This window comes from Lissotriton vulgaris, chromosome 8 (assembly GCF_964263255.1).
Source record: "Lissotriton vulgaris chromosome 8, aLisVul1.2, whole genome shotgun sequence".
NCBI lineage: Eukaryota > Metazoa > Chordata > Amphibia > Caudata > Salamandridae > Lissotriton > Lissotriton vulgaris.
This window is the reverse complement of record NC_141696.1, coordinates 56405512-56425630: the sequence shown is the minus strand read 5'-3', so window position 1 is coordinate 56425630 and position 20119 is coordinate 56405512. Positions and strand designations below refer to the sequence as shown.

Genomic DNA, 20119 nt, shown 5'->3' with positions numbered 1-20119 from the left:
GGGCACAAATATTAAGGGTTATGGACTGGCTTCTCTATAGCTTCTGGGTTTTTTTGCAGGCCCTATGACTTGGTAGTGGTCCCGAAGAGTCAAGTAAACCCCGAGCACTATGTCTTCTCCCCCTTTGGCGTTTTACATACCCACCCGGAGGAAGGGGCAGATACGATGACTCTGGGGGACTGGCACAGAGAGGCCATTCAGTGGAAACTGCTTCAGGACATTCCCTTCTTCAAGTTCTACCTCGCCAGGAAGGCTTTCACCTGGTAAGTGAGACTTCATCTGGGCTTAAACCCTTCACCAAAGACTGGCCACTTTCTAGACATGCTCCGAGATGGAGTTCACATAACCCCATCATCCTGATCCTGACTAACACAGATCCTGGTGGGCTGCATCCATGAGAGGTTTTTAGTATAATCACTGACTATGTGCATGATTTCCAAATTCAATCAAACTCTCATTGATTCTCATCTTGGAAATCCTTCCTGATCAATGGCCTTCATGTCAGAATTAATTCCTGCTCTCTGTGTCCCTCATCCATTCCTATACTGTGGCATTCAGCTGATGCTCCTCCACTGTCCATCTAATTCTCAGCATCAATATCTATTTCTTTAAAATCTTGTATTGTCACAGAAATAATCAAAAGTAGAGTTGGAAACCAACTTTTGTTGATTTTTGCAATTTATAGCTTGTGACTTTGACTACATGAATCAAGAAATCTCCATCATAATACATTTGTGATTGTTGCGATTAACCAGCATTGTGCTTTGTCCACAGCTGGCTCAGGAATGTGAAACATCTGCATTTGGTGAAGAGACAGGAAGCTTTAGGATGCCAACTTCTCACTGCAGTGCCACACTTTGGTGTCAGCTTGCAGCATATCTCCAGGTCTGTACCTGTGTGTGTGGCATCTCTGCCATACCTGCCAATGGATCGTACTATTTGTATCTGTGTGATAGATACCCCAGGCCAGTGCTTGGAGGCAGCACCTTTCTACACCCACTGTATGTACCATCTCGACCCCAATCTGTGGCCATCATCAACCCACGGAACAAAGGCGGTCCTTATAGTCTGACAGGGGCGGCCATTGTACAGAAAACATCAGATGCTTCATCAGTTAAACTCACAGATACCTTGCCCCATTCAGGCATCAATTACAAGTAATGCAGATTTATGTGCGCGGATGTCTTTGTAGTGTTCTCCTGGAAACATGGGGCCTGATTCAGAGAACTAACATAAGACAAAATCCTAAACTTACTACCATTTTGGTATTCACGGAAGGCACTTACTCATTTTGGTATTCACAGAAGGAACGTACTCATTTCGGTATTCACAGAAGGAACGTACTCATTTCGGTATTCACAGAAGTTAGGACTCCTAACTTTAGGACTTCTAAATGCCTTCTGTGAATACCTAAAGTCGAAAAGTTCTGATTTTTCTCAGTTCAGTAGTAGTAAAGTTAGGACTCCTAACTTTAGGTCTCCTGAATGCCTTCTGTGAATACCTAAAGTCGTAAAGTTCGGATTTTTCTCAGTTTAGGAGTAGTAAAGTTAGGAGTCCAAACTTTACTACTACTAAACTGAGAAAAATCCTAACTTTAAGACTTTCGGTATTCCTAGAAGGCATTTAGGAGTCCTAAAGTTAGGAGTCCTAACTTCTGTGAATACCGAAATGAGTAAGTGCCTTCTGTGAATACCAAAATGGTAGTAAGTTTAGGATTTTGTCTTAAGTTAGTTCTGTGAATCGGGCCCATGATGAGGCAGCCCCTCCCCCACCCACCCATCTCAGGTGTCACCAGTCAGGTGACGCTGTCAATAAAAGTAACCAGGCTCACGCGTCCAGAGCAAGGTATGCACCATCACAACTAATGTGATTTTAGAAGCTGTGAGCCTAGGTCCCATGACACAACAACCTTGAGGCTAGAAATAGCATTTCCGGTTGGTATCCCGCACATAAATCCAGCTATTGCACATTGATCTGCACAGAATGAGGAATAACTGCCTGGACCCATTTTTCCCTGGTGAAATTCCAACGTGGTTCCCAGTTGGGTGGGGATTAATATTCTCCCTTATCACCTGCTCTGAAGAGGTGGAACATGAGAGCAAGGTACTGGTTTGGGACTTAGGTAGGGTGTGGGTTGGGCAGTAGCAGAAAGGGGAAGATGGGACCTGGCAGAGGGACCATGATATGTTTCTCTCCCACTGTCTCAGAAGGGGGTTGGGCAAGGGTCTGTCATCAAGGCTACGCTATACTTGCAACCCAATCCCACAGCGATCCAGCCTGTAAAACTGAGTAAAATTTTCTGCCCAAAAACACCTGACAGCAGAAACACCAGGCTAGTTATGATTGGATTGAGCCTTATCCCACCCAGGAATAACACCCTGCTTAACTTATAGTCAAGGCCTTAGAGGCGTGGGAGCCACAGGCTTTCTGATAGCGGGTCCGTAGGTGGCTCCACCATCCTTGCCCACGGTTCTAACGGCCCATCTATCACAGGGCTGTCGGGTCACAGGTACAGTTAGGGCACGGCCATCTCTCTAGGACCATTATACAAGGTTTGTATTTAGATGGTGTTTAAAGTGCTGTAATGCCTGTGCAGTCAAGATTATTAACTATACTCTTTTAAATAAAACATGCAGGAAGTAAGAATTATTTTTTTTATTTTACTAAAGGAACTTTATCATGATGTCCATTGTTTCTTCCTTTCAAAGGTTGCTTCAGGAGCTCCACACCATCCACTGGCTTCCTTCGGGCCAGTCTCACTGTTTCTCTTTCGCAGATCTGCAGGAAGCATTCATTCATGAGAACCAGGAAGCAAAAGGGCAGCTCAGTAAATTTCTCGCACTTTGTACTACAATCTTGGAGCTGGTAAGGAATAGATTGTAAACCTCAAAGTGACATGTGAAAATAAACCTTGGAGTGGTCCATCCTCTGGGGGCTTGTGGGATCTTCCTTATCTAAAAGGGACAGTCTTCATTTACCCTTTATATTTACACCACACATCTCACCGACCTATGTTTTTGTATTGGCTTTAGACTCAAACTCAGCCTTTTGTGCTCATTCAGCACTCCCTGCAGTCTGCAGTCTAAACATCACCTATCCTCGGACTGGAGCCTTTCTCACAGCACTCAGCTTTTACCTGCTCAATGTCAAGGTCTATGCGTTCTAACTCTTTGGTACTTATTAGTCAAAACATCTGATCTTCCCACATCTTAGGACATAATTTCTCTTCTACTTGAGATGTGACCGGTTATATTAATATATTCTCAGCCATATCTACATTTCAGAAATCCTTGGCCCCACATGCTGACATCTCAGCCTTACAAACAGAGGTCTACCAGGTTGATTTATTATGCACAGAGCTTCTTCAATTCTCAGAATTTACCAGCCTCGCTTCATCACGCCTCATCCTTCTCACATCCTTTGGATTGTGCCTCCTCACTTTGGCAGGAAGTGGCCTCCTCATGTTACTGTACCACATTATCATCACATCTCCAGGCATCAGCCGCATATGCCTTGCCCTTCTCCTTCTCCTGTTTTGTAGTCAACATTCAGAGATGCCCACAGTTAAAGTAAATGAACTATCACTGTATATCACAAGAGCAGCAAAGCATCCAGTCTTCTGCATTGTCCAACTTCGAGCAAGTTACTGTCAAATGTTGCCTATTGACTGCCCTTGTTGTGCTCTGTTATGTTAATTTATGTGTAATGTGATTGATCACTGAAGCTTCTTGGTGTTATAGGAACAAATTACACTGATAAACAAGGTCAGGAAGCATAAGTGAAAGGGTTATGTGTTAAAAAGGCAAGTTTTACGGTGTCATTAGTGGCAAGGGTCAGCCTTTGCACAGCAGCACCCCAAGAGAGAACGAGAAAGCTGAGGTGTCGGATAACAGGTTAGTTTGGGAAAGGGTTGCCCTACTAACTTAACAAAACACTGTCTTATTGAGTCACAGGAACTGACACATTCTACTCAACCAGTGGTAGTTATGGCTCAGGCAGCAGGCTAATCCCCAGAGAAACACATGATGGGCTCAAGCAGTCAACAAACACTTTTGACTTTAAGTACACCATACAGTAAAATTCCCAAACCAGTTTTTTAAATTTATATTTACATTTTCAAGAACACTCAATAGCACTGCAATTCTATGAGAGGAAGAGAGAACTATACATCATATTATTTCCCAAGTGGTTCAACATAATAAAGTGACACATCAATTGAAAAATTTCTCTCCATTCTCTTGCGGGATGAACTGACCACTCCCGTACAATCCACCCTTTGCAAGAAGCAATGATCATGCATTATCAATACCTTCCACCCAACCAATCACTCATCTTCTGAGTAACTAACAATCCCTATACCATCAACCTCAGTATCCCTTTCCGGATCTAGGAACCCAGCACACGGACCACTCCACTCAACAATATCCTCCTCTGCCTTTTCATCACTCATGCTAAGTCTTAGACAAGCCTCCTCTGCAACCTCCCATTCCATGACTTCCCCACCCAGCGATCAAAATTATGGGTGCCTTGTCCCAACCAGTTGATTGCCACACGTCTTCTGGCCGACACCAGAGCCAACTGCAAAAAGGTATAGGACATTTTATTTACCCTTTGGCCTTACACTATTGCCAAATAGACAGAATGTTGGGGTGAAATCAAAGGCGATGTGTGCTGCCCTATGTATTTCCAGGACCACCTGTGCCTAGCATCTCTTTACTCCTCTACAATGCCAGGCCAGATGCATAAAACCATCCCTGTCCATTCTGCACCTGAGGCAAACCGCTGAGCGGGTAGGATCCCTTTTCTGAAGTCCCTGTGGTGTTATGTAGGACCTGTGCAAGAAATTGTAATGAGTCAACTTAAAACGTGCACTACAAGACACCGTATGAGGAAGTTCATTAACTCTGTCCCAGCCTCTACTTGCAAGAGGTGTGTCAAAATCTACTTCCGAAGCCTGACTCAGGCCCGGAGGGGGAAGGGGAAGCAAGTATATGAGTGCCTGTCTGTAGGGTGCGAGTCATGAGACCTGGCCTACATTCCTCACGTTTTTTGTAACATACTGTTGGTGACGCTTCTCTGTCGCATGAACTTCCTTGTTTCAAATATTTGTTTTCCTCTCTGACTCCACCTATCTCTCTCTGGATACCTTCCAACATTTCGCCTAACGACTTCAAACTGATCCCTTCCTCCAATTCTGCTTGGGTGAATGAAAATTCGTGGGCACTTCAATCTGTCAAGTACCTGATCTTCACAGAAGCATAACGGTCGCTGAGCTCCAATGCCCAACCACCGATGTCACCGCGCTAGATTTCTCTGAGCAGTTCCACCAGCGAGGGGGAAAGGGGAATGGGACAGAGAAGAGACAACTCCAGCTGCGGCAACTTCTCTCAAACTCCTAGGTAGTCTTCACCAATTTGTTCACAGGAAGGAGAGAGTACCAAATGCACAGAGGGACAAACAAGAAGAAGCAAGTAATCAGCCCTTCTACTACTACTTCTACTACCAAATGTTAACCTAAATTCTTACTCTGGTCTTCCCTACCAGCATTAGCAGGAGTGTACGCTTTTCTTCTATAGAATGTACAGTTTCAACAGAATGACCATCTGTATAAGATTGTAGGCTCCATAATATCTCAGGCTGATATATATGTACAAATGAATGTATGACGTTACAACGCACACATTTACAATGCATGCCTTTACAATGCAGTTTTTACATCACAATGTCCTTTACAATGCATTCTTTTACATCGCATGCATTATATTGCATTTTCAGAAACTACCTTTACAATGCATTCCATTACATTGCATTATACCTTTACAACGCATACCATTACAATGCATACCATTACATCGCATTTAAGGTAAGTGTTGGATAGTATAGGGGTAATAATTACTATTCTATCTCTAGTGAGTGCAACAGTAGGGTAAGTGTTGGATAGGGTAGGGGTAAACATTACTATTCTAACCCCAGTGAGTGCAACAGTAGGGTAAATGTTGGATTGTGTAGGGGTAAAAATTACTAATCTAACTCCAGTGAGTGCAACAGTAGGTTAAGTGTTGGATAGTGTAAGGGTACTATGCGTTGTAATGGTATGCATTGTAATGACTTACAATGTAATGCTTGCTTTGTAGTGACATGCTTTGTAATGACATGCGTTGTAGTGACATGCGATGTAATGGCTGCGTTATAATGACATGCTATGTAAAGGTAGTGCGATGTAATGACTGTGTTGTAAAGGTTGTTTCCAATGTTACAGTCAAATGTCTCTGCAATGACTTAAAGAAGTTCTTCTTCGTTTTATCTTGGATATATGGACTGAACTCTGACGCTGTGAATATCCTGCACTGCTTCTGTCTATTGTGAAGGAATGCATAAAAAGGACCAAGGAAGGTACAAGAAGGAGGAAAAGGAAGGAAGGTTGCAACAGAGGCAAGAGACAGAATATGCCGTCCAGGGGCGTGAGTGTTAGTTGCGCTCTGACGAAGGCTAACAGTGTCTCTGAGGCTGACTGCAACAGCAGTTTCTAAACAGTTAAGGCACAGTTTACTTCAATGTTGATTTCACCACCAAGACGAGTACTTCACCAGGGTCGCTACGAAGTGCTGAAAGTCCGCTTTGCAGATCCTGAAGGCGGACGAAACTCTGACTGGGACTGCTACAGGGACCCGACATGAACTTCTTCTGAAGAATGCAAGAAATATGCTTCTCACTGAAAATCCTGATTCTGTCACCTAGAGTGGAGATAGATTCTCCCGAAATGACTTGGCAGAAAGGAATAACCACGACCTCACTCGAGAGTCGTGAGGAGGAGCAGTAACATGCATGCGTTCTATCTCCTGAAATTAATTGAAGTGCGCAGCAGGAAGCGCGCGCACACCCCTTGACAATAATGGCATCATGGGAGTCTTAAGATGCCACTGATTAGTACAGTAAATATGGTGGTCATCTTATATGTGCAAAGTTCCCTAACTAGAGGTCTCTCCAAAGGTTGACCAGACAAGGTTTAACCAGGACCTTAATCTTTCCCTTCTTTTCTCTATTAGGTTTACTTTGGCCAAGTAAGGTTGCACAAATGTGGTTCCTGGCAGACAGTCAATAAAAATCAATTTTCACAATTCAGCCTGGCAATATACTAGAAATTGAATTCAAAGTTATTTATTTCTTGGTAACAAAAATGTAACTCAGTGATGAACATAGATTGTTGATAAACTTAATGGAAAAGTAACATTTAAAAAATTCACTTTTTGCTGCCTGAGAACAAACTGAATGAAGAGTGTTTGTTGTGGAGCCCCACTTGTAGGACTAGAATAAACATCCTCAAATATATGTGAATGACTAGTCTCCCATCGCAGTTCACAGATTTTGTTACCGGTCTGCAGGAGTGCCATTAAACTAATCCTATTCACCTCTGCAGAGAGACCCTGGTTTCTATTTGTAACAGAAATCGCAGCATCCCTTACAGAGGGCAAAGGGGAAATGGAATAGAGAGAAAACACTGATGCAAGGCTTGTCTCAGTCTCTTCGGAAGCTACTTATGGAAGTCTGCAATGACAAGAACCTTGCAACATTTGAATCATAAGTAATCCTTTTACCTAATTACCTGAAGTAACAAGTCCTCTAGCCGTTTCTCCTCTAAAACTTAATGCAGTTTTCTCACTGAAAATATAAGAAAACAATGATTTGCTCTCCTTGCGGTGTAGTCTTTGTGTATGACTCTTATGAACTTACTGGAAAGTTCAACTGATGTAAGTTCATACTGAGTTCCAGTCCAGTAGAAAATTACGCTATATGCTGTGTCGACAATAAAACAGGAGGGATACAAAATAATAATGCAAAAAAAGTGATAGAAAATAGTCTGCACGCAAAATAGTTTTTAATATACAAGGCCTGGGAAATGGTAATGATCGTGAAAACGATCTTAGTAAAATAATGAAAAAAGTAGGAAGTCAAAAGTTCCTTCTCCTACCTGGCGGCCAAGACATGGAACTCCCTCCCCATCCACCTTCGGCTGACCCAGGACCACCTCGCCTTCAGGAGACAACTCAAGACCTGGCTGTTCGAGCAGTAGCGGCCCCCCTCCCCCAAGCGCCTTGAGACCCTTCCGGGTGAGTAGCGCGCTATACAAGTGTTATGATTCATTGACTGAATTTGACACTCCTACATCAAGACACTGGCTCCACGATAATCCACCGATGACTGCCAAACATGAACTGTTTTGGGAACTGAAGCGAGTCTGACTTTGTTCTCCTTTTATACAATCTCAATTCAAAATGGCCGCGGTATCTGAAATGCTGCTTTCTGCAAGCTTGAAGTTAGTTTAATTTTGTTTGTGGTGTTCGCAGCAGCACCCACCAGTGGTGAACGCCGCACACGCCAGCTTTCGTCCCAGCCTGAATATTCTTTTAGCTTGCACTCCAATTGTAGGAAGCATTTGACTAACACCATTTGGACTTAACTCTGCAATTAATCCCATCGCTAAACGGTGTAATCATGGGAGCAGGAAGGCTGCAGTGGTGTAAATAGCCAGAACATAGCAAGGATGAACCATTTGGGAGGGGACAGGAACCGCTGACATCAATAGGACTGTATAATCGTAATTAGTGGATGTGCACTGCCGATTTGATTATTGTCTGTACTTTGTTCACGTGCTCCAGGGTATCACTCCCTACTCTGGATTGTGTATACTAATGTCAAGGTAAGCAGAACGTGAAACTCTGGTCGGTCTCCCTGGGTACAGTATGTGCTGTTAATCCAGCTGAGTGTTCAAATAAAGCTTCTGATTCAAAATAAACAGTATCAAATTTCTGTTGATTATTTATAATGATTCTTTTTATTCAACAATCTTTCTTCTTGGTAAGATGTTGTGTTCACATCTCATTATTCTCAATAATAGTTCATCTTCAAAACAATTATATTAGCAATCATGTTTTTTTCATCTTTCCCTTTTCTCCCAATGCATTTCGGAGCACAGCGCCTTTATCAAGGGAATGATCAGTCAAAAAATGATAATACATACTATTAAGTAATTTGCTTTGCTTACTAATGCCACCAAATTATATAATTCACATCACATAGTGTTATTTACAACTTGTATCCTCATGTCTAAATTCGTTTCTATACGTTTTTCTCTCTGAAAGCTCAAACAGTCATTCATGATGATCGCCCTTTAAGTACATGCAAATACGGGCCATGCGCTGAGATTTTGTTAGCTTGAAAGTTTAGGATTGGGTTGGGCCGTCGCGCTGCTTTCTAGTTCAAAGTGCACCGTTTTTGCGTGATAATAAGTAACTGGGATAAATTAACCTGTTTATCTGGCTTTTATCGCGTCTGAACTCCAAAAGTTATCATGTGCACAAATGTGAGATAGCTCACTTGCTGTGGCAGAGTTAAGAGTCTTTAAATGCGGTATGTTGGGGTTGGTAGTGCTTACCGTGTCAGCGTTCTGCAAACGTTACTCCTCTCAATGCATGCTGGGAACGTGGATGATGCGTTGTAAGACGCGGGTCATGGTGTGTGTATTTAAAAAAAACAACTACATGTGCAAACAAAAGTTAAAGACACAGCGTCTCATTTAAAATTACATTAATCTATCACGAATAGCTTTCAGAATGTTACGTGCCTACACAATAAATGCAATGACAGATAGAATATACAGTTAGTTGGATGTCAATCAATATCAAAGATAACAAGCAAATTCAATCCTGTCGTTTAAACCCTTCGGTTTCATCGTTTGTAGAAAATAAATCCAATGATTCTCTCGTTTTAGCAGAGTTTTCCTATTGTCTCTTCCTGGTTGTCTGACCACTTGTTCTAAAATGCATGCTTTGAGTTCATCTATTTGGTGGTGAGTCTCTATGAAATGTGAAGCTATTGTAGACTTTATCATTTTTGTTCTGATATTGCTTTTGTGTTCGTTGAGTCTCACTTTGAGTTTCCTTTCTGTTTGCCTCACATATTGTTTTTCACAAGGGCAGCTTAAAAGGTAGATGATGTTGGTTGAATCGCATGTTCCATTGACTTTTAGTTTTATCATTTTCCCGCTTTCCCGCTATGAGGATGGCGGATGCTGTTACCTTTCATGATGTTAGTGCAGTTATGACAGTTTAAACAGGGTATTGTTCCCTTGTATCTAACCGTAGGCGTTTTATTTATGTTAGGTTTTAGCAGTTGTCCAATGTTTTTTGAGAAATTGTCCTTTGAAATCTGGTTCTGTAGTTAATAAAAGCCAATGTTTTTTTATGATCTTCTTGAAGTGGTAGCTAATAGTAGAAAACTTACTCACGCATGTAATTCTTTGTTCTTCTTGTCGGTTACATGGTGCAAATAGCTCTTCTCTGGATTTTTGCGAGATTCTTTGTTGTGCTTGTTGTAGTATTGGATCCGGGTATCCTCTGTTTTTGAACCTTTCTATCGTGGACTTAGACTGACACGTCATCAACAGGGAGTGAATCATCAACCACCCAAAAAAGGAGTGAATCTACTAAACAGACCACAGCTACCACAGCAACACATCAGTCTTTTTTAGAAAGAGGCCAAGAAGAAAGGGGAGACCCCTTAGGGGAAAAGGACAGAGAAAGATACCTTCCACAAACAAGAAATGTGACAGCCAAGAAAGACAAAAAAACAACAGACAACTTAGTCATAAACATCTCACAAGGGCCTTTAACCTCCATACAACTGGACACTCTTCAAAAAGGTAAATAATTTGTTCCAACTGCAGACACCAACATTTTAGAACTAGATACTAGTTTGTTCAAACTAACAAGAAAATTAAGATTGAGAAACGTTTTTGACAACATAGTGACAGAGAACAAACAACAACAAGAAGATCAACTTAAGGGACTGAAAACCACCAGTACCTACATGGCCCCAGTCAGCCATAAAACCATCGACCTATTTGAGCAACTATATAAACAAGACATACAAAATCTTAACACCAAGAAAGTAAAGAAATACCGCAACTTGACAACAAAACAACAGGGAATAATCAGAGCCATCAGTAACAATGAAAACATAATTTGTCAAAAAGCTGACAAAGGGGGAGCCCTTGTGATAATGGATAAACCATACTACGAAACACAAGTGATGGAACACCTGGAGGATGAAAATCTATACATGCGACTAGAGAATGATCCAACTCAGGAAATACAAAAAACTCTTCATCAGATCATACAGAAAGCAGTTGACAAAGGAATTATACAAGAACGAACCAAAAAATATCTCGTACAAGACTATCCAAAAAGCCCCACCTTTTACATGGTGCCCAAAATTCATAAAAATTAGAAAAAAACACCATGTCGACCAATTGTATCCACCAGAAACAGCTTACAAGAACCCATCGGCAAATTGTTGGATGAATATTTGGAACCTATTGCCATGGCAGCGCAATCATATATCAAGGACCCAACAGACTTTTTAAACAAACTGTCCAACACCAACATCAATGAGCATCAACAAATAACGCTAGCAACCATTAATGTGAAATCTTTGTACACTTCAATACCCCACAACCTGGGTTTAGAGGCAATTGAGAAAGTACTTTTGGAAAGTAACTACGATCAAGAGATGCAAATATTTCTGTTGGAACTTTTACAATTTGTCCTTATGCACAGCTATTTTGTTTATAAAGGCAAATGGTTTTTACAAAAGAGTGGAACTTCCATGGGAAATCCAGCAGCACCCACATATGCGAATATCTTTATGAGAAACTTTGAGGAAACGCATATCCTTCAAAAAACTACATGGAAAACCCACATCCGTTTATATGCACTGTTTATAGATGACATATTTATAGCATGGGAAGGACCAAAGGATACATTGATCAATCAGATAAGAGAACTGAATGTAATCGATGAAAGGATCCAGTTCACATGGGAAACCAGTAAAGAAGTGATACACTTTTTGGATGTGGAAGTGAGGAACACCCCAGCGGGTTTCAAACCTAATTTGTATAGAAAAGACATTGACAGAAATAACACACTACAATACCACAGTTTCCATCCTCCATCCCTAAAAAGACATTTGCCATATTCACAACTAATGAGGGTCAAAAGAGTCGTCTCGGAACCAGAGCAATTTGAAATTCAATCTAAGTCCACAATAGAAAGGTTCAAAAACAGGATACCCGGATCCAATACTACAACAAGCACAACAAAGAATCTCGCAAAAATCCAGAGAAGAGCTATTTGCACCATGTAACAGACAAGAAGAACAAAGAATTACATGTGTGAGTAAGTTTTCTACTATGAGCTACCACTTCAAGAAGATCATAAAAAAACATTGGCTTTTATTAACTACAGAACCAGATTTCAAAGGACAATTTCTCAAAGAACCACTATTTGCATACATGAGGACAAAAAACATTGGACAACTGCTAAAACCTAACATAAATAAAACACCTACAGTTAGATACATGGGAACAATACCCTGTTTAAACTGTCATAACTGCACTAACTGAGGAACAGCTCCCCCGCCTAGGGAGAGAACACCCCTGAGCACAACGTAAGGAGGACCAAGTGGTCTGATTCCATAGACATCTGGTAATTAATAGTTCATACTCTGATTAAAGATATCCATCTTTCAGCATTTATTTAAACATGTGGAAGAAATGTCTTTGTTTTCAACATGTAGAAGTGGCTGTAATCCACATAAAGTTCAGTATATTATGATACATATATTCTCACACATCCCGATGCATTTCGGGCAGAGCCCATCGTCAGGGGATTACTCTACAACAAAAGCAAAACCAGGCTGTAATTACTTAAAATTGCAGTAATACAGTGAATAATACCTGCAGAGGTATCTGTCGGTAAAACGTAAGTCTAAATCAAACCGGGAGTTTAGGTGCATGGGCGTGACCCAGAAGCGAAAATAGCCCAATGTGCCAAATCCTAGACAGACGAGATGATACAATGATGACCCAGAAAGTGTCCCGGGAAAGTGCTCAAGTGCAGGTAACAAAATGACAACGTGATCAAAGAGTTAGCCCACTCGCGAACATGAGCTCGATAATAGAACAACGTGCACGTAAAGGTGTGCGGTGAAGTCAAGAGCAAAGTTAAGGTGAAAAAAGGAAAGCTAAAAGGTCTCGAATAGGGTACTTACATGTGTGATAATAAGTTTGGACTCTGCGGAGTGGGTGGCAACAGTAGACTTGAGGTTCTGAGTGCGGATGTTGCTCTTATGTTCTAAGATCCTCACTCGGATCTTTCTTTCAGTTTGGCCGACATAGCATTTGCCACAAGGGCATTTCAAAACATAAACAACGTTCTTGCTGTTGCATGTTGCGTTCACTTTGAGTTTTATGGAGTTACCTTTCATAGGGTGGTTGATGGTATTACCAAGGATACAGTTATTGCAATTGCTGCAGTTGTAGCAGGGTTTAAGGCCCGTGTAGGTGGTGTTGATTTTGGATCCACTGGGTTGGCTCAGGATTTCCTTTAAATTCTTGCCCCCTAGTAAATGCAAACATGGGAGGCTGGTTAAATAATCCCTTGAAATCTGGTTCCAGAGATAGGATGGGCCAGTGTTTACGGATGATTTGTCGGAAACGATTGGACGCCTTGGAATATTTGGAAACTACCACCATGCGATCAGAGGGTGTCTTCACTTTGGGTTGCAATAGAGTGGATCTCGAACATTTCTCGCTCTTTTTGGCTGTCAGATCTAGTATAGGGGTAGGGTATCCGCGTGCTCGCAGATGTTCCAAAACAGTCTTGAACTGTCTTTTGCATTCATCTTCTTTAGAGATGGCAGGTTATACCTACGCTACATAGACGACATATTCCTACTTTGGGAAGGTACCACTGAAACTCTAATTACCTTCTTAACCACTTGGAACAACATCAACCAACGGATACAATTCACTTGGGATTATAATGAGCAATGCGTCCATTTTTTGGACGTGAAAGTGCTGAGAGAACCAGGAGAATGGTCCACCACCATCTTCCGTAAACCTACGGATAGGAATTCCACCTTGCACTACCGAAGCTTTCACCGCATGGGTTTGAAGAACAACTTACCATTCGCCCAAATACTTCGAGTAAAAAGAATTGTCTCAAAAGAAGATGAATGCAAAAGACAGATTAAGACTGTTTTGGAACGACTGCGAGCACGCGGATACCCTACCCCTATACTAGATCTGGCAGCCCAAAGGAGCGAGAAATGTTCGAGATCCACTCTATTGCAACCCAAAGTGAAGACACCCTCTGATCGCATGGTGGTAGTTTCCAAATATTCCAAGGCGTCCAATTGTTTCCAACAAATCATCCGTAAACACTGGCCCATCCTATCTCTGGAACCAGATTTCAAGGGATTATTTAACCAGCCTCCCATGTTTGCATTTACTATGGGCAAGAATTTAAAGGAAATCCTGAGCCAACCCATTGGATCCAAAATCAACACCACCTACACGGGCCTTAAACCCTGCTACAATTGCAGCAATTGCAATAACTGTATCCTTGGTAATACCATCAACTACCCTATGAAAGGTAACTCCATAAAACTCAAAGTGAACGCAACATGCAACAGCATGAACGTTGTTTATGTTTTGAAATGCCCTTGTGGCAAATGCTATGTCGGCCAAACTGAAAGAAAGATCCGAGTGAGGATCTTAGAACATAAGAGCAACATCCGCACTCAGAACCTCAAATCTACTGTTGCCACCCACTTCATGGAAAACAGACATACAGTGGCTCAACTTAAATACCAAGTATTGGAACAAGTTCCAATCACACTGAACAACAAGAACACTTTACTCAAACGTGAGAACTTTTGGATCCGTTATTTGTCCACGATGGTCCCCCATGGGCTCAACGATCGTATTGAATTCCTTTGTTATTTATAATTCTTTTTCTTTTTTCTTTTTTTCTCCATGTATCTTGTTGGTTCTTTATCATTCATCACTTGTCTTTTCTATCAATTTCTATAGACTAGGATCTATCCTTTTCACTTTCCAGCATGGCGCCTATACACTCTACCTCTCTTCTTTACCGTCTTCACTGGCCGTTTCGTCCGTTTTCTATGTTTGGTAACCAGGTTCCGCTTTTTATGTTGATTCACCACCACTTCGCGGTTGATCTTTTTCACGGAACTCCGCGGAGTCCAAACGTATTATCACACATGTAAGTACCCTATTCGGGACCTTTTAGCTTTCCTTTTTTCACCTTAACTTTGCTCTTGACTTCACCGCACACCTTTACGTGCATGTTGTTCTATTATCGAGCTCATGTTCGCGAGTGGTCTAACTCTTTGATCACGTTGTCATTTTGTTACCTGCACTTGAGCACTTTCCCGGGACACTTTCTGGGTCATCATTGCATCATCACGTCTGTCTAGGATTTGGCACATTGGGCTATTTTCGCTTCTGGGTCACGCCTGTGCACCTAAACTCCCGGTTTGATTTAGACTTACGTTTTACCGACAGATACCTCTGCATGTATTATTCACTGTATTACTGCAGTTTTAAGTAATTACAGCCTGGTTTTGCTTTTGTTGTAGAGTAATCCCCTGACGATGGGCTCTGCCCGAAATGCATCGGGATGTGTGAGAATATATGTATCATAATATACTGAACTTTATGTGGATTACAGCCACTTCTACATGTTGAAAACAAAGACATTTCTTCCACATGTTTAAATAAATGCTGAAAGATGGATATCTTTAATCAGAGTATGAACTATTAATTACCAGATGTCTATGGAATCAGACCACTTGGTCCTCCTTACGTTGTGCTCAGGGGTGTTCTCTCCCTAGGCGGGGGAGCTGTTCCTCAGTTACTCACTTCACACTGCCTGGCCAGACAGTGTTCTCCTCTAGCAGCACACCTCAATCCATTACAATCCTCCACCACGGATCACACTTGCTGTGCGAGCTCCTTACCTCCTTTGATATAACTGCACTAACATCATGAAAGGTAACAGCATCCGCCATCCTCATAGCGGGAAAATGATAAAACTAAAAGTCAAAGGAACATGCGATTCGACCAACATCATCTACCTTTTAAGCTGCCCTTGTGAAAAACAATATGTAGGGCAAACAGAAAGGAAACTCAAAGTGAGACTCAACGAACACAAAAGCAATATCAGAACTAAAATGATGAAGTCTACAATAGCTTCACATTTCATAGAGACTCACCACCAAATAGATGAACTCAAAGCATGCATTTTAGAACAAGTGGTCAGGCAACCAGGAAGAGACAATAGGAAAACTCTGCTAAAACGAGAGAATCATTGGATTTATTTTCTACCAACGATGAAACCGAAGGGTTTAAACGACAGGATTGAATTTGCTTGTTATCTTTGATATTGATTGACATCCAACTAACTGTATATTCTATCTGTCATTGCATTTATTGTGTAGGCATGTAACATTCTGAAAGCTATTCGTGATAGATTAATGTAATTTTAAATGAGACGCTATGTCGTTAACTTTTGTTTGCACACGTAGTTGTTTGTTTTAAATACACACACCATGACCCGCGTCTTACGACGCATCATCCACGTTCCCAGCATGCATTGAGAGGAGTAACGTTTGCAGAACGCTGACACGGTAAGCGCTACCAACCCCAACATACCGCATTTAAAGACTCTTTAACTCTGCCACAGCAAGTGAGCTATCTCACATTTGTGCACATGATAACTTTTGGAGTTCAGACGCGATAAAAGCCAGATAAACAGGTTAATTTATCCCGGTTACTTATTATCACGCAAAAACGGTGCACTTTGAACTAGAAAGCAGCGCGACGGCCCAACCCAATTCTAAACTTTCAAGCTAACAAAATCTCAGCGCATGGCCCGTATTTGCATGTACTTAAAGGGCGATCATCATGAATGACTGTTTGAGCTTTCAGAGAGAAAAACGTATAGAAACGAATTTAGACATGACGATACAAGTTGTAAATAACACTATGTGATGTGAATTATATAATTTGGTGGCATTAGTAAGCAAAGCAAATTACTTAATAGTATGTGTTATCATTTTTTGACAGATCATTCCCTTGATAAAGGCGCTGTGCGCCGAAATGCATTGGGAGAAAAGGGAAAGATGAAAAAAACATGATTGCTAATATAATTGTTTTGAAGATGAACTATTAATGCGAATAATGAGAGTGAACACAACATCTTACCAAGAAGAAAGATTGTTGAATAAAAAGAATCATTATAAATAATCAACAGAAATTTGATACTGTTTATTTTGAATCAGAAGCTTTATTTGAACACTCAGCTGGATTAACAGCACATACCGTGCCCAGGGAGACAGACCAGAGTTTCATGTTCTGCTTACCTTGACATCAATAGGACTGTCCCAACAGTCCTTTGTTTGAAGTAGCAATCCAAAATGGGGTATCAGGTCAGAACCATCCCTTCCTGGAGCCCATTTTGAACATTCATCTAGTGCACATCAGGAGGGGAAACTAGTTCCAATTTTTGGGGATGGCAGGTTCCCTCATTTAATAGAGATATGTCAGACACTAAACACTGGAGGCCTCATGTATGGCATTTTGGCGTGGGGCAGCGCAGCAAGGCACCCTGCTGCTCTGCCCTATGCCAAAGTGAAAGGGCAGGAATGCACCTTCTTTAAGCAATACGGTGCATTTCTGTTCTTTCTGCTTGCGCTGGTGCCGTTTCTGCAGCCTAGCGCCAACATTGGGCACCCTTGCGCCAACATTGGGCACCCTTGCACAATAGTGCACAGGTGCCTACCTTGCAGACAGGATAATTTTTTGTGCAGGAAGGGGCACCTTCCTGCACAAAAACAATCCTAAGAGGCGTTTTCCTCTTTTTATGTGTGCTACAGAATGCATCACACATTGAAAGAGGAATAAACGAGGAGAAATTAAGTTATTTCTCCGTGTTACGTTTCACCTGGGCACGCATACGGATTTGACGCTTTCCCAGTATTACACGTTTTTGGAAATCTGGGTCAGCATCAAATTCCATGGATGTTGCGTGGGAAAACCCACTGCAGCGTCCATGGAACGCCTCCTGGACGCAGAGTACGGCAACGCAGCAATTTGCGTTGCATCACCTTACTCGTGATTTATGAGACCACTCAAATCCACACAGGGTGGCTTTGTGTGACTTTGCGTGGCTTCATAAATCTTTATGAGAGCCCAGTGTCATGCATGTAGCACTTTACTTGGTGAAAAAGAGTTGCAGGGATCTCATAAATAAGCCCACAGCTTCTTGCCAACGGATGAAGGTTACGGCCATCTTGCATGAGGGACTTCTAGAATTCTTACAGTAAAGGGCAAAAGCAAGTGCAATACAAGAGGTTGGGTTTACATGGGAAAGTTGCCAGAATTGACCAAAGGACGACGGAAGGACTCCTTACTGCTCCTTGCACTGAGGGATTGGAACTGTTCCCAATCGATCAGTTGCTTGGCATTCTGTTGCTGCTATATGGACACAAAAGGTAAATGGTCTCCCTGCTCTCAAGAATATCCAGCTGATCAGTTGCGACTCATCCTATAGAGACCCCTGGCAGGAGAATTCAAAAAACTCTGTTGGGTCCACAAAGGCTTACATCCTTTATTCAGGAAAAAAGTCTGTAGATGGACCTAGTTGTGGTGTTGTTCAGCCACATGTAGCCCTACCTGGCTACAGAATCCTGCATGTCCCGATTAGAAGAGTTCAAGAACCAGAAAAAATGATACAATTCCAAGGGAATCATGGGACTGGGGCAAGGTGGCATTAGTATCCCAGCCGCAAAGCGACCCCAGCGACTATGAATCCAGCTTTGTCTTGCTCTGACCTATTGCTGCCAAAACAGAAGCTTTCATCTGGCGCTTGATGTCACCTGTCTGACTGTGAGGGTCCCTCGCTGGCTTCCGACTCCTGCCTTGCACTGCTGGAGGATTTAAAAAACCTGAAAGTGATAAAGTCTTAAGGTAAAAACATTGACTTTAGCAACCCTGTAGGTACAACTCACCCCTGCTCAATTACCGTCACCATGATATCAGACGTAGGACCTGGTCTACAATGAGCACTCAATATTCATTGTGCGTTCTTAAAGCTTTTTCCCTCAAAAACTCTAAACATCTCTATGAAAAGCACTTTGCGCCTCATCAGGGGTAGGAAACCTTATATAAATATAGTTACAATTACAATCTTCACCTTCCCTTCCTTCCCAGGTTTAATTAATTTTGTCTTCTTATTAACGTTTTCTTTTTTTACAAACATTTTGTAATGTCATTGTGTTCTCAACAGTAATGTTGTTTGCTGTTGCTTGAACCTAGCATACTTTTCTGTGCGGAAGTTCCTGCTGCGCATGTCCTATCTAGCATAGAAACCAGGGGCCTCATTTATGAGAAATGACGCATCGCTGCGTGAAAGCAGCGATGCGTCACTTCTCAGTGCGCACTCCTTGCGACATTCCTGATGCGTCATATTTAATGTACGACGCATCATGTCGCAAGGAGTTACAGATACGTCAGTATTTCTGACGTACCTGTAAGCGCAAAAGTGACGCATTGCTGGAGTGTGTCACAAAAGTGACGCAACTCCAGCAATACGTCCTTTCACATGGGGCCAGCCCCATGTGAAAGGGCCTGCGTCAGTCTTACGCCTGCTGTGAGGCAGGCGGAAGATTTTGACGCAACAGCGTCCTAAAAGTGACGCAGTGAAATCTCATAGATTTCCCTGCGTCACTTCTACCACCCTTCCTTGCGTCAATACGCCCCCCTTGCATTCATTATACCTGGCACAGGTATAATGTGGCGCAGGGGTTTACAAAGTGACACATCTACCTATTTATTTATTTTGTTATGGTATTTGTAAAGCGCTCTGCAACCCTACGGGCATCCTGGCGCTGCGTACATATGGCTGAAAAATACTGTGCAACAGAGGGGGATAATAGTCTTAGGTTCTGGTAGATTAAGTTTTCGGGAAGAGCCATGTTTTCACCTTTTTCGAAAAGGCATCAGTTCACTTGTTTTTCTGATGTCAGTAGGTAGACTGTTCCACAGTTGGGCTGCCGCTATACTAAAGGCTCTGCCGCCAAAGGTGGCTTTCTTAATCCTAGGTACACTAATGAAGTTTAAAGAAGAGGATCGAAGAGACCGGGTGGGTTCATACCAGTTAAATTTATTTTGAAGTGGTCGGGGGCCTAGCTCATG

The 20119-nt window shown here is 42.0% G+C and overlaps 1 protein-coding gene across 1 annotated transcript in view; it reads left to right on the top strand.

The window, feature by feature from the left end:
* Positions 1–20119, top strand: part of DNHD1 (dynein heavy chain domain 1) — a 682720-nt gene that overhangs the window by 116051 nt on the left and 546550 nt on the right. Inside the window, exons 5-7 of the mRNA XM_086933691.1 lie at positions 60–263; positions 775–885; positions 2709–2865. Coding sequence (XP_086789817.1) covers positions 60–263; positions 775–885; positions 2709–2865 — 472 coding nt within the window. The remainder of the gene's footprint in view (positions 1–59; positions 264–774; positions 886–2708; positions 2866–20119) is intronic.